Source organism: Macrobrachium rosenbergii, chromosome 19 (assembly GCF_040412425.1).
Source record: "Macrobrachium rosenbergii isolate ZJJX-2024 chromosome 19, ASM4041242v1, whole genome shotgun sequence".
Lineage (NCBI taxonomy): Eukaryota > Metazoa > Arthropoda > Malacostraca > Decapoda > Palaemonidae > Macrobrachium > Macrobrachium rosenbergii.
Genome location: NC_089759.1, coordinates 2,526,287 through 2,539,701, shown reverse-complemented (window position 1 = coordinate 2,539,701; position 13,415 = coordinate 2,526,287). Strand labels below are relative to the sequence as shown.

The window sequence follows — 13,415 nt, the reverse complement described above, 5'->3', positions numbered from 1 at the left end:
TTCTCTTCTGGGAGAACTTGCATGCAGGCCTATCGCCCTTTCAGGCTCGTTCAGCCTGAACATTTTCATATTTTAGGAGACAGAAATTTAAAAAAAGGAATTGTATGACATGAATCGCGAGACTTCAGAAATGAAACAAAACTCATCATATAAATATCAACACGTTGCTAATTTCATGAGATGTGTGGCTGGTCTTTGTTGACAATCGCTGTTAAGACAACCATTCCAAGATCCATTAGAACGTGTGGTTGAGCGAAAACTTAAAATCTGCGATGCTGATTGATACGAAGCATATTTAGCTTTACGTTTTGATAAACGTGACCGTAATCGATCGTTCAGTTGTCAAATCATCGTCAAACATTTTTCCTAAATTTAACTACCTGCCATAGCCATGCGTGCCTGCCGGTGGATAAATTGTATTGCATGTTTGACTGAATTTTTTTTTTCAGCAAAGTTCTTCAAATATTAACAGAAACTCTGGCTTCGTTGGTCTTTTCGTATGCAGTATTTGACTCATTTTAACTTGGGCTTTTGCTCTGTTATCTAGAAGTTCGTAAAATAGCCTAATCTTGACTCACAACAATTATGAAATGCGATTGGCTCTCACACCCTTTAATATCAATATAAAGTTATGGCATTCATTATTACTCTTATTAGCATTGTTACTTTCGCTGTTAGTCATTTTTACTATTACTAGAACTGCACCAATGACTGGATTCTAATGCACCTCCCGCTGAGCCAAAGGAGAATCTAGCTGAGGCTGTGTATCCCTTCGGGTAGGAAATGCCTTTGGAGCCACAGCCTTCAAGATGCAAGGACTTTAGAGTTGCAGCCTCTAAACTGTATGGGGTTCGGGCCACAGCCTCTAAATTGCAAGGCCTTTGGAGCCAAGCCTTTAATTTGCAAGAATCCTAGAGCCACAGCTTCTAAATTGCAAGGATTTTGAAGCCACAGCCTCTAAATTGTAAGTCGTTTGGAGCCACAGCCTTTAAATTGCCTTGAATTGGAGCCACATCATCCAACCTGCAAGGCCTTTGGAGCCAAGCCTTTAATTTGCAAGAACCCTAGAGCCACAGCCTCTAAATTGCAAGGACTTCGGAGCTATACCTTTTAAATTGCAAGGCCTTTGGAACCACAGCCTTCAAGTTGTCAGGACTTCGGAACCACAGCCTCTAAATTGCAAGACCCTGAGAACCAAATCCTCTAAATTGCAAAGGCTTTATTATCACAGCCTCTAAATTGCAAGGACTTAGAAGCCAAGCTCCTGAATTACATAGATTTTACTTTCTTGACAGAAAACCAGTTTCTCTCCTTTGAATATAATTTTGCAAGAAATTAGGTAAAGTCAGTTTTCTTCAATAGCAAAATCTTGTCAAATGCAAAAATGAAATACATTTTATTTATTCTGTGTTATTAATGTTTATCGAACGTACATCAGTAGGAGAAATGCCATACTACCTGATTTTCTGACGATGTAAAATAATTTTTCTGAGGTTATTTACGTAAGAGTTTTAACAGGTTAATTTCTCCCTCACCAAAGTTTCAGACTCAGCTGACATAGTTTTATTTAGTGAATACACAAAGTAAAGTTACTATACGTTCAAGATTACTCTCACCCTATGCTTTATAATTAAATATCAAGTCGACATGCACTTAGAAAAAATGAAAAGGGTGCCCTTCCACAAAAAGTGAGTTCACAGGCTATAGCTAAATGTAAAATCTGATTTCAGTTTTCCTTGATGTTTTCATAAAGATAATATACTTCAGCAGAGGCATGGCTTATTCACTAAGAAGGAAAAATCACAGACATTTAGGGTGCCGAGTACAAGGGAGCCCCCGCAGCTTTGGGACACCAGACCGGCCACCGTGCAAATGTTGTATGTTGAACACCCTACTTGTCCGGATATTATGCCCCAGGTCGTGGGATCAGACGGGTTGCAGGCAGTGCAGCTTGCTGGAAAGGAAAGCCAATTTAACCAAATTAATTAGAATTCCTTCGATTGTCATACGTTTTGCTTGCAGCAACAAAACCAGTTAAAGCATTTGCTTTAGGTGAATGGCGCTATATCAGATACCCATTGTCAATGTATAAGGTTTAAAATTTGGCTAATTTAAAAAAAAATTTTACTTCATTACTGTAGTGTCTCCTTAAAGAGATATTTATGGCAGGGTGGGTTTTTTCGCTAAATTTATGGAGTGGGGACGACGAAAGTCATTTTAGAAAATAAAAAACAAATTACTGAAACCCTGCTGAAGTCCATGGTGGAAAAGTCCCCTAATTAGTGATCAAACTCAGAAGACTTTAGATGGCTTCCTCAGGCCCAACGGACCCAAAAACAACTTCAAATGATTAATGAAACAAACAGAAATCCAGATGGTTCTATATCACCTCCAGATGAAGTAGTTCCTTCCTGAAGAGCAGATATCGTAGTTTCTACAAGAGAGGCTGATGTAGTTTCCACTTGAGAGACGGATGACACTACTGCTGCTGAAATCTGAGTTTGTCCACCTACCAACTGCAAGAAGATGCAAAAGGGGGTCCAGAAATTGTCCAAGGAGTGTGTGTCTGTGTGTGTGTGTCTTATAACGTCCACGTCTCTCTAAAATCTTGTAGATAACTTTTTTTAACAGCAATATGTGTCCGTATACCTATACGCATATTTTCATGAACGGTTAATTGAATGTTTTATAAATGCACAACACCAGTTTCCTAGGTGCAAGGTTATTTTATGGACAAAGTTGGTAAAAATGAAAGGCTTTTGCTACAAAAATTAATTCCATAAACAGATAAAACTACCCTTCTTGGATAAATGGGTAAGAAATAGTGCAACGTTTTAAATATCGAATTTTTCGTCAAACCCAGACAAAACCACTTGGTTATCGTGAACCATATTTCCGGCATAATGACATGCCATAGGTGGTGATCATATAGACAGAATATATTCCCTCTTCGACTCATTATTAACCTTTAAAACTAAGCTATCCCTTAATGCTGCTAGACCAGCACTAGAACATCGTCTTAAGTTTAATCATAAAAGTCTGAAACTATTTATTTCATTTTTAAAGTAAAACAAAAACAAGACATACTGCCCAGACGCTGCTGTTGAGATCGCCAGTCCACTGCAAAGATTCTGCAGATGCCTGTGGAGTTGACACGTAGCACCTCAACCCTTCAGGGAGATGCCGAGTGCCAAAGAAGGTAGACTTCTGAGAGGATGCCATAACTGCACACTGTTGAATGGACGAAACTAAGATAAATCATGACAGGTCTTCGTTCTGTCTAATCTGGATCCAACTGTTAATGTAAGAAGAATTGATTCTGTACTGAATCTAAAAAACATAGGAGATAGGAAGATAATTGGTTGTGAAATCAAACAGTTATAATAATGAGATTGCAAGTAAATCTCCACAGAAGGCTTACCACCAAGGTGGATAATTTTTTGAAGGATAATCACATTGCGACTGAAGACGATAAAGACTCTGTTAATAAAAATAAAAAGGATCGGGGTGGGTGTCTAGAGAAGAGAACAGAACTTAGGCAAAAGACCAGGTGTAACCCTGTCACCAATAACAGATGTGAAACGTTCAGAGTTAAACATGAAAACTGAACGGAGCTTGACCAGAATAAATAAGGATATTGACCAGCCACGTCTCTGACAGAATCATTTCAAATCATTCTTGCTATATCATCCTGCGCCAAAAAATACCTACCGTCTTTGAGTTCGAGTTTCCAAGTTCTTAAACATTATTGTTCTGAGGGATGCCAGCAAGAAGATAGCTCTTCATTAAAAAGAAATTAACAATTTTAGCACGGTATCTATAGATTTGCCTCAGTGACATTTCCAGGAAGTTCAGACCACCAGTAATCTGAGACGAGAGGAAAAAACTACTGAATTTATGTAAGAAAAGAAAAAATGCTTATAATCCTTCACCAAGGTAAATTACTTTTTGAAGAAGGTGATCTGGACAATAGGACTGCGAGAACAACTTTGTCGTATGTCTTGAGAAAGTTTGAAGTAAATGGTTCCAGATTCTGACTGTTGTTCCATAGAGAGATGACTAGATATGAATGGGATGATCAGATGAGAAGACATCCTTTGTTTTAATCTGAAATACCAGCAATTTAAACTACAGCATAGAGTTTCCGATTAGGAAGTACTGTACAATACCATCAGGAATATTTCGGCCTTGAGAATATCAAATGAAATTGGTGGAGCAACAAGTCCCAGTTTTATATATATATATATATATATATATATATATATATATATATATATATATATATATATATATACTATAATATATATATATATATATATATATATATATATATATATATATATATATATATATATATATATATATATATATATATATATATATATGCTTTAGAACACGACTAGAAGTGGAAAATTTAAAAACAAGGGTGAGATATTATATAAGGAAAATGAACAAAGCAGTTGATTATATCAACAGAGAACATAAAATAAAAGGGAACAAAACATTGCACCTGAAAGTAACAGAACTTGTTACTCTTGAGTTAATGATCTACGGGATTTGATTGATTAGTTACGATTTTATATTGTATAAATATATATATATATATATATATATATATATATATATATATATATATATGTATATATATATATATATATATATATATATATATATATATATATATATATATACATATAAGGAAAGAGAGAGACAGAGAGAGGAAAAAGTTATAACTCACGTTATATTCATCGAAAAACGACCCGACCTGACCTGACTAAGGGTGTGTATCATTGCCAACATTTTAAATTACGAGTTTCTATTGTATATAGATTTTACCGACTCGTCAAGATAGATGGGCTGTAATTCATTGTTGCACGGGTGCCCGAGCCCCCCCAAAAAGTGTCTTGGTCCCACCTAGGCGGCCCCCCCCCACACTGCTGGAATGCCAGCTACGCCACTGGAGTCGATAGATTAGAAGTGAACTACAGTATGAAAACAGTTCATAGATTTTGAGTCTGTCATATATCAGGAACAATCACTTTGAACACTGTGCCAATTACGTCCAGATTCCCTCGTCATATTTCTTGGAACACGAAAACATGACCTTTTTCACAAGAAGGTTTGAGTTTGACCTCATTTCTTGCTCAGAGTATTATTATTATTATTATTATTATTATTATTATTATTATTATTATTATTATTATTATTATTATTATTATTATTATTATTATTGAAAAATATTCATAGGAGCATAAGTCTTGAATTGAAGAAACAAATCCATAGTTATGTAAGGGTACACATATTTAAAAATTATTATTATTATTATTATTATTATTATTATTATTATTATTATTATTATTATTATTATTATTATTATTATTATTATTATTATTATTATTGTTGTTGTTCAGAGGATAAACACCAATTCGTATGGAGCAAGCCTAAAGCGACCATTGACTTGAAATTCAAGATTCCAAAGAATATTATGGTATTCGTGTGAAAGAAGTTACAGAAGATAAAAGGAAATACAGAAAGAAGAGATCAGCTATAAGAAAAAATAGAAAATATAAATTAATAAATTGATAAATAAATAGATCAAAATATAAATAGATCACTAAAATTCAAGGGTGAATTGTCTTCTATCTATAATTAAGTAGAAGTTTTAGCTCAGATGCTTATTATCAGCACTACGGTCTTAACAAGTGTGTAAGAATTCGTACCCTGAGAATTTTATTTTGAACTTTGAGGGGGTCCCACTGAAAATGAGTAACCTAATTTATTCGCGAAGTACCCAGTTCACTCCTTACATTCCCAGTGCCCAGCTCGACTTGAAAAGGGTGAAATACGACTTGAAACACCTATTCATATCGAGTTCTTGTCAATTTTCGTGATGTGGACGATTCATGACTTTCGATTGCAAACGAGGAGCCATATGGTTTCCCAGTCCATCATTTCATTCAGATGGGAATCACTTTATCATTGCTTTTAGCAGACTCAGGAATGTCTTTTCAAGAAAGTACCGCAGGAATCTTCAACAGCAGTTGAAAAGAAGAATAAAAAATCATCATGCCAGCAAGACTAATTTCTCCAGGTTTCATTTTCCCTCCAGGATGTCAGTTGATTGATCTACCAGCGAAGGAGCTTCGCCTTCAGAAGTGATTTACTGCGGAGATACTGTCTGGTGGAAATCTATAAATCTCATTATGGCAACAGCAAGAATAATGGCTTTCGTCTTGGGCCACCCAGTCGGAGGGTCGTGTTTTGGGGTGGGGGGAGCCTCAACCCGGAAGAAAGCTGTACTTCTACTTTCTTGCTACACGGAAGTTTCCATGAGTCAGGGAAAACAAAGGCGATGAGAAGGTTCCAAAGTCTGACAGCAGAGAGAGATATTACTCACCGTCTGGCGCCAACATTCCAGGAAGTTAACTTTATTTTCTAACCTAACACGTACAATTATCTGTTCTTAATTTTGAGTTTACAAGGTATTGTCCGTCTAGCATGTAGGGTCTAATACGAGTTTATTTAGCAATGATTTTTTTTTTTTGTTATATAATGTAAGGTTTCACTGATAAGTTATAACTGAATTCGATATAACATTTTCGTTTAGATTTTGGCATTAATTCTGATGCCATTATAATGGATAAAAAGTTTTTGAGGTTGGCCTGTTTTCCAAGTTTAGACTTATAATTAATTAATATTTATTTATATAATTGATCCATGAAATTTTATTTCTCATTCTTATATGTTATTCATCTCATCATTTTCCAAAATATTCAAAAACACGAAAGTTTGATAAAAAATCGAAAATTCCATTGAATATAATATCGACGCCAAGAGCTGTAGTACCTAAAAACATATGATTTTACATAGTATTTTGGACATTTCAATGCCGAATTAAACGTATCCTTGATTACTAAAGTTCAAAAGCAATATTGTGACAGGTTTTCATATAATTTTGTAAGCTAATGTCATGACCCTTTCTGTCACGTCCTGGCACTTTGCATTTTACGCGAGTTATCCTCTCAATAGATTCGTTTTCTTTTAATTATTAATTTAATAATACCAGAAAACGATAAATCAATATATTGTTAAGGCGTAACAAATGAAAATATTATTTCCTAATACATAATTGAATAATTAGGTAGAATGCAGAACGATGGGACAAGGTATGTTTGTAATGTGGTTCAACCAGAAGAAAAACACTATATGATTTTTAGTTTTCTGTAAAAGGAAATTATTGTGCCGGTTTTGTCTGTCCGTCCGCACTTTATTCTGTCCGCACTTTTTCTGTCCGCCCTAAGATCTTAAAAACTACTGAGGCTAGAGGGCTGCAAATTGGTATGTTGATCATCTACCCCCAAATCATCAAACATACCAAATTGCAGCACTCTAGCCTGAGTAGTTTTTATTCTTTTTAAGGTTAACGTTAGCCATAATCGTGCTTCTGGAAACTATATAGGATAGGCCACCACCGGCGCGTGGTTAAAGTTTCATGGACTGCGACTCATACAGCATTATACCGAGACCACCGAAAGATAGATCTATATTTGGTGGCCTTGATAATACGCTGTAGCGGCTGTACAGAATACTCGATTGCGCCGAAGAAACTACGGCGCATTTTTTACTTGTTATTTTATGGAAATTACTCGATAACATAAGTTATTTCTTGGTAACTTCTACAAATTTTATCCCCGCATAATTGAATGTACCTATTAGAGTGAAAATGGGTAAGCCTATTCTATATAACGTCGATTATCATTCAAACTCTTATAGGAATCTCCAAGAAAACTCAAACGCAGGCACAGGTTTGGAAGTTCCCTTGAAATCATATTATTATTTGTATTATCTCAGAAAGATTTTCTTTCATAACAAAACTCTAAAGCATCGTGAAGCTATTTACACTCAGCCACTAGTACCTTTGTAACACTAGTACCTTTTTAACGCTAGTACCTTTTAAACACTAGTACCTTTTCAACACAGTATTAGAAAATTGTTTTTCCGTACGTATGTTACACTAGTCACTAACACACACACACACACACACATATATATATATATATATATATATATATATATATATATATATATATATATATATATATATATATATATATATATATATCTGTGTGTGTGTGTGTGTGTCTTTCAATAATCTTAGGAATCTGCAGTAGCACTGGGTCACTGGATTCACGAAAAGCTGTGCATGATTCTGTGCGCGTGATTCCCTAAATACTATCTGTATGTGTGTGTGTGTGTGTTTGTGATTCCCTAAATACCATCTGTACGTGTGTTTGTGATTCCCCGTATAGCATCTGTGTATGTTTGTGATTCCCCAAATACCATCTGTGTATCTTTGCGGTTCCCTAAATGCCATCTGTGTGTGTGTGTGTGTTTGTGATTCTCCCAAATACCATCTGTGTGTGCGTTTGTGATTCCCCAAATACCCTCTGTGTGTGTTTGTGATTCCCCAAATACCATCTGTGTGTCTTTGTGATTCCCTAAATGCCATCTGTGTGCGTGTTTGTGATTCCCTAAATACCATGTGTGTGTGTTTGTAATTCCCTAAATACCATGTATGTGTCTTTGTGATTCCCGAAATACCATCTGTACGTGTTTGTGGTTCCCTAAATACCATTTTTGTGCGTGTCTGTGATTCCAGAAATACCATCTGTTTGTTTTTGTGATTCCCTAAATACCATTTGTGTGTGTTTGTGATTTCAGGCATATAATCTGTGTGTGTGTGCCGTGTTTGTGATTCCCTAAATACCATATGTGCGTGTATGTGTTTGTGATTCCCGAAATACCATCTGTGTGTGTTTGTGATTCCCTAAATGCCATCTGTTTGTGTTTGTGATTCCCTAAATACCATCTGTATGTGTTAGTGTGTATGTATGTGTGTACAGTCGTATTTAAAGTTCATACGCTAAGCGAAACTCACCTGTAGAACGGACAAGAAGAACACCTCATTTTGCACCTCACTTGGTATCACTTCAAAGGCGTCCTCCAATTTCACAAAGGTGTGACCCAAAACCATTGTGACGACTGCAGCTGTAGCTGCTACGTGTATGACACCCTGCGAGGAAATTACAGAAACTTAAAATTTAGGACAGGGCCGTCCAAGCCCATGCCCGTGGGCCAAAATGGCCCGTTTGATTTTGAAAGTGGCCCGTCAGGGAAAAATAAGTAAAAGTATATTTCTCTTTTTTATATACTACATACTTACACAGGTGGCCCGCATAACTTTTTGTTTTTTCCAGAGTGGCCCTCAGATTAAACAACTTGGGCTGATCTGATTTGGGACATATTCTTATGGACATTACATAATCGGAAGGTTTTCTGAATTTCAAAACACGTGGTAATTAGAAGTCAACAAAACACTTTTAAAGTTTTCCATTTTAGATTTCTGAGTTTCCCAAATTTGACATTCGCTCGCGAATGAATTATCTTTTGACACATAAACACATAAACATATCGAAGAAATATGAAATTCTTAGCTGTTTAACTTCACGACAATGCATGTTCTCCTATGTGCTAGACCCTCGAAGGCCTGCACATGCAAAAATAAAAAGATTTGCCGGCTCCTCACACTAAACAATTGGTATAAAATCAGCATGTTTCAACATAAGGACATGATATGTTCGTGAAATTTTCAAGACAAGTTGGTAACATATCCATGGAGTGCATTTACAATCACAAATCAACGAAAGGATATTATCGAGAACTTTTAAATAAACGGCATATTACGTTGCTTTTCATGACAGATATATAGTTCAGTAAAGTAGCATGTGACAACTCAGTAAGACTTCGGACAACAATATCAGATTCATTCTGAAATTTCTCAGCCTATCTGGTCACTCAAAATACATTTAATGAAACACCAAAAATGCCTTCCACATTTCGGTTCATTATCCAAAAACTCTTAGAAAATGAGAGGCCCAAAATTTTTGTTTCGGTTTGTCACGGAACACATCGTAATCTTCCAAGCAATATTTATACTTACCATGTTCAATTGGCGGAGAGTTCTCTCTCCCCTTGTCCAGGCAAAGAGTGCTGCTCTCGGCGTCTAGGCAAAGAGTGTCTTAGTCAGGACTGAGACAGGTTCTTCAGAATTTCACTTCCCAATAGCGCTGATCGGTATCGACTAATTCTGTATAACAAAGGGTACCTCAAATGAACTCTCATTTATTTATCTAGCGTTTTAAAATCTCATTTGCGAAATGTTATCACCTTTCTCTCCCCCTCTGTACAGTTTTAATCAATTATCAAGCCGCTAATAGGGCAGTAATATAGACATCATTATATCCTGGGATATGCTAGCAGCCTCATGGTATTATGTTATCTGTAATGACCCCTGGGTGAAAGGTATTCCCAGCGTATAGTGAATTCGATAGGCAAATTTTTTTGCAATTCGTGACAAACTGTCGTGTATGTGCGTGTGTACATATATATATACATACATTATATATATATATATATATATATATATATATATATATATATATATATATATATATATATAGATAGATAGATAGATAGATAGATATATAAATATATATGTGTGTGGTGTGTATATATATATATGTATATATATTGATAGCAAAATTTTCTCTCTCTCTCTCTCTCTCTCTCTCTCTCTCTCTCTCTCTCTCTCTCTCTCTCTCTCTCTCTCTCTTGCTTTGTAAGTTAAACGGAGCAGTGTCCAAAAAAGTAACTATAAAAATCATTGGGACGGAGTGCCACCTAGGGGCGAACAAAAGAATTATTGAGTAAACAAATAGAAGGATTCCACGCCTGTATGACGTCGACAAACATACAGGTTTGTATTCTGAATGAATAAAAGAACATACAGTACCTTTTCAACGGTGTAAACTATGTGATCTCTGCAAGACAAGTTCGAGGAATCGAGTAAACTTGAAAAGTTGATAAAAGTGAGAGGTACAACTGAACAATTTTATCAAATAGCCCCAAAATTGAACAGAGCAAATACTGTCTTAGAGGCGCAGAAATCGAACTAATTACGTGACAATAACAAGAGACCTGCACCAGATTTTGGAAACATGTAGCATTAATTCCAACATCTTAAGTAAATGAGAATTTCTATAGCTGTGAAAGGCCAAGTATGATCGATGTTTTACTACCCTAATACAATTATCTTTCTATTTTAATGATTTACTTAATTTTTCATCTTTTTATTCATTAATTTGATCATTCATTTTTCTTAATAAGTGGATCTCCTGTTTATGTATTTCCCTTTACCTCCTCTTACTTCTTCCTAAAGAACACCGCAGTTTTTGGAAGCTTGAATATCAAGTCAGTGGCCCCTTTGGTGGGCTTGTTCCATATGAATAGGGTTCATCGTCTGAATAATAATAATAATAATAATAATAATAATAATAATAATAATAATAATAATAATAATAATAATAACAAGATGCAGAGAGAGAGAGAGAGAGAGAGAGAGAGAGAGAGAGAGAGAGAGAGAGCATAACCCCAAGCAAAGACAGTCGTAATAAAATCGAAGAATCCTGAAAAGGTAAATGAACTGCTTAGTCCCTTTATTCTGTTATCAGCTGAAAGGAGAGAAACGGAAGTAATTAAATAAAGAAATAAATAAAATAGATAAAATAAACAAATAGATAAATAAGAGAATCCCAAGAAATTCGAGGCCAGGTTTTCGTGGCCTATTGCCTAAATACTTCAAGCACATTGGTCCTATCATCCATCCTCCCTTAGCTGTCTATCACTGCAAATCATCTCTCCCGATCACAAACACGCACACGCGCGCACATACAGTCGGGGCATACGCACACGCGCTGCTATCGCTCTGATCGATTTTGTTATGATCGCCATCAATTGACGCGGTCGTCCTTTTAAAGCACCTTCTCAAATTGAGCGTTCGGTTTCAGTGATTTTCGTTCCCTCTAAGTCTGTGTTTTTCCTTATTTTTCCTTTTGAATTCGTTGAAAAGAAGGGCATAGGGAAGTGTATAAACTAACCGTGCATGTAATGGTAATAATGCGGGATAAGACACGAACGAAACGATCAGCGAATGGGTATAAGCAATCTCCCTGAGCCGAGCTAACGAAGCATTTAGGGAAAGGACGATGCACTGATGGAGATTTCGCTTAGCGTGGCTCTTGTGTCAGTATGTGGGAATACGATGTCGCGGCTGAATCTATAAACAGCTTTGGCGATGCCCACCGTGACAAATCTATTTAGCTGGCCCACTTAGCCCTGCCTCCTTAACTGTTTATTGTGGGAAATCGCTCGGCGAATGAGTGAGCGGATGCTTTCTGTGTGGCAATGCACAGATACTCAACTAGGGTTAAGTTTGTTGTGAATTAAGATTATTACTATTAATTATGTTTCAGCTCAAAGATCAGGTTTGTACATCTGCGCATGCGCTGAGAAAACGTCAGACACTGATCTAAAAATAAATGAATTTTAAAAAGAATATTGAATATTTTAGAATAAAAGAAGTTAGAAGAATTCTAATGGACGTGTCTGGCGGTTTCAAATTTACAATATCCTGTGGCGTGATCAGTTTTTATTAATTTTTCATACGTGATGAGAAAGATATATGGGAAACCTAATCAGGAAGAAAAACACACATACATACATACTTACTTTTATATATATATTTATATATATATATATATATATATATATATATATATATATATATATATATGTATGTATGTATGTATATATATGTATATATATATATATATATATATATATATATATATATATATATATATATATATATATATATTTATATATTTATATATATATATAAATATATATATATATATAAGTGCTTATTGCCATATCCCTAGAAATAATGAACACACTTTGCAACAAATTGTTATAACTTACACAAAATACTCATCAGTAGTGCTTTGAACCTTTTTACCATACGCTGCTAACATCCACGTATACACTCCAATGAGCATCAACATGAACTGAACGCGTTAGTGGAAAACAGTTGTAACTAGGAAAGAAAACCTTTGGTGAATATTTGCGAAAATTCGTGGTGCCGAAATTGATTGACAGCATCAAAGGCTGGTCAAGTTTGGTGGAGATTTCTGTGTGACGCCACTGCATTTATCAGTCTTTTTAATCGTAGCCTATTTTGACTGGTTGACTGCAAAGTCTCAATGAAAACACGGGAGGGAGACAGAACGAAAAAATGCTGATATCAGCAGATAAAGGGGGTTTGTGGCCTTTGTGGAAATAATGGAGGTTTAGTTTCCCTCTCTCTTAAGTGATCTGATAGTATTTGGACATTGTGAGAGAGAGAGAGAGAGAGAGAGAGAGAGAGAGAGAGAAGGATATTAAACGTAATCCTACAAAGAGGGAGAATCAGTTTAAGCAGAATCCTATAAAAAAAATATTATCAATGCATAACACAT

The 13,415-nt window shown here is 35.5% G+C and overlaps 1 protein-coding gene across 1 annotated transcript; it reads right to left on the bottom strand.

The window, feature by feature from the left end:
• Nucleotides 1-1,473: 1,473 nt before the first annotated feature.
• On the bottom strand, nt 1,474-9,055 carry LOC136848414 (uncharacterized). The gene is made up of 4 exons (XM_067120713.1): nt 8,939-9,055; nt 3,088-3,231; nt 2,390-2,516; nt 1,474-1,954 (listed from the first exon to the last, which is right to left on the bottom strand). Exons 1-4 carry the CDS (start codon nt 9,032-9,034, stop codon nt 1,764-1,766), a joined length of 558 nt encoding a protein of 185 aa, XP_066976814.1. The 5' UTR covers nt 9,035-9,055; the 3' UTR covers nt 1,474-1,763.
• Between the last annotated feature and the right edge of the window lie 4,360 nt (nt 9,056-13,415).

Excerpts from the sequence above, each read along its gene's own strand:
- LOC136848414 (XM_067120713.1), bottom strand. The coding sequence starts at position 9,034 with ATGGTTTTGGGTCACACCTTTGTGAAATTGGAGGACGCCTTTGAAGTG. Across the intron at positions 3,232-8,938 it reads TCTTCTTGTCCGTTCTACAG|TGTGCAGTTATGGCATCCTC; the intron begins GTGAGTTTCGCT and ends TCCATTCAACAG. Across the intron at positions 2,517-3,087 it reads TCAACAGCAGCGTCTGGGCA|TTGGTAGGTGGACAAACTCA; the intron begins GTATGTCTTGTT and ends ATCTTCTTGCAG.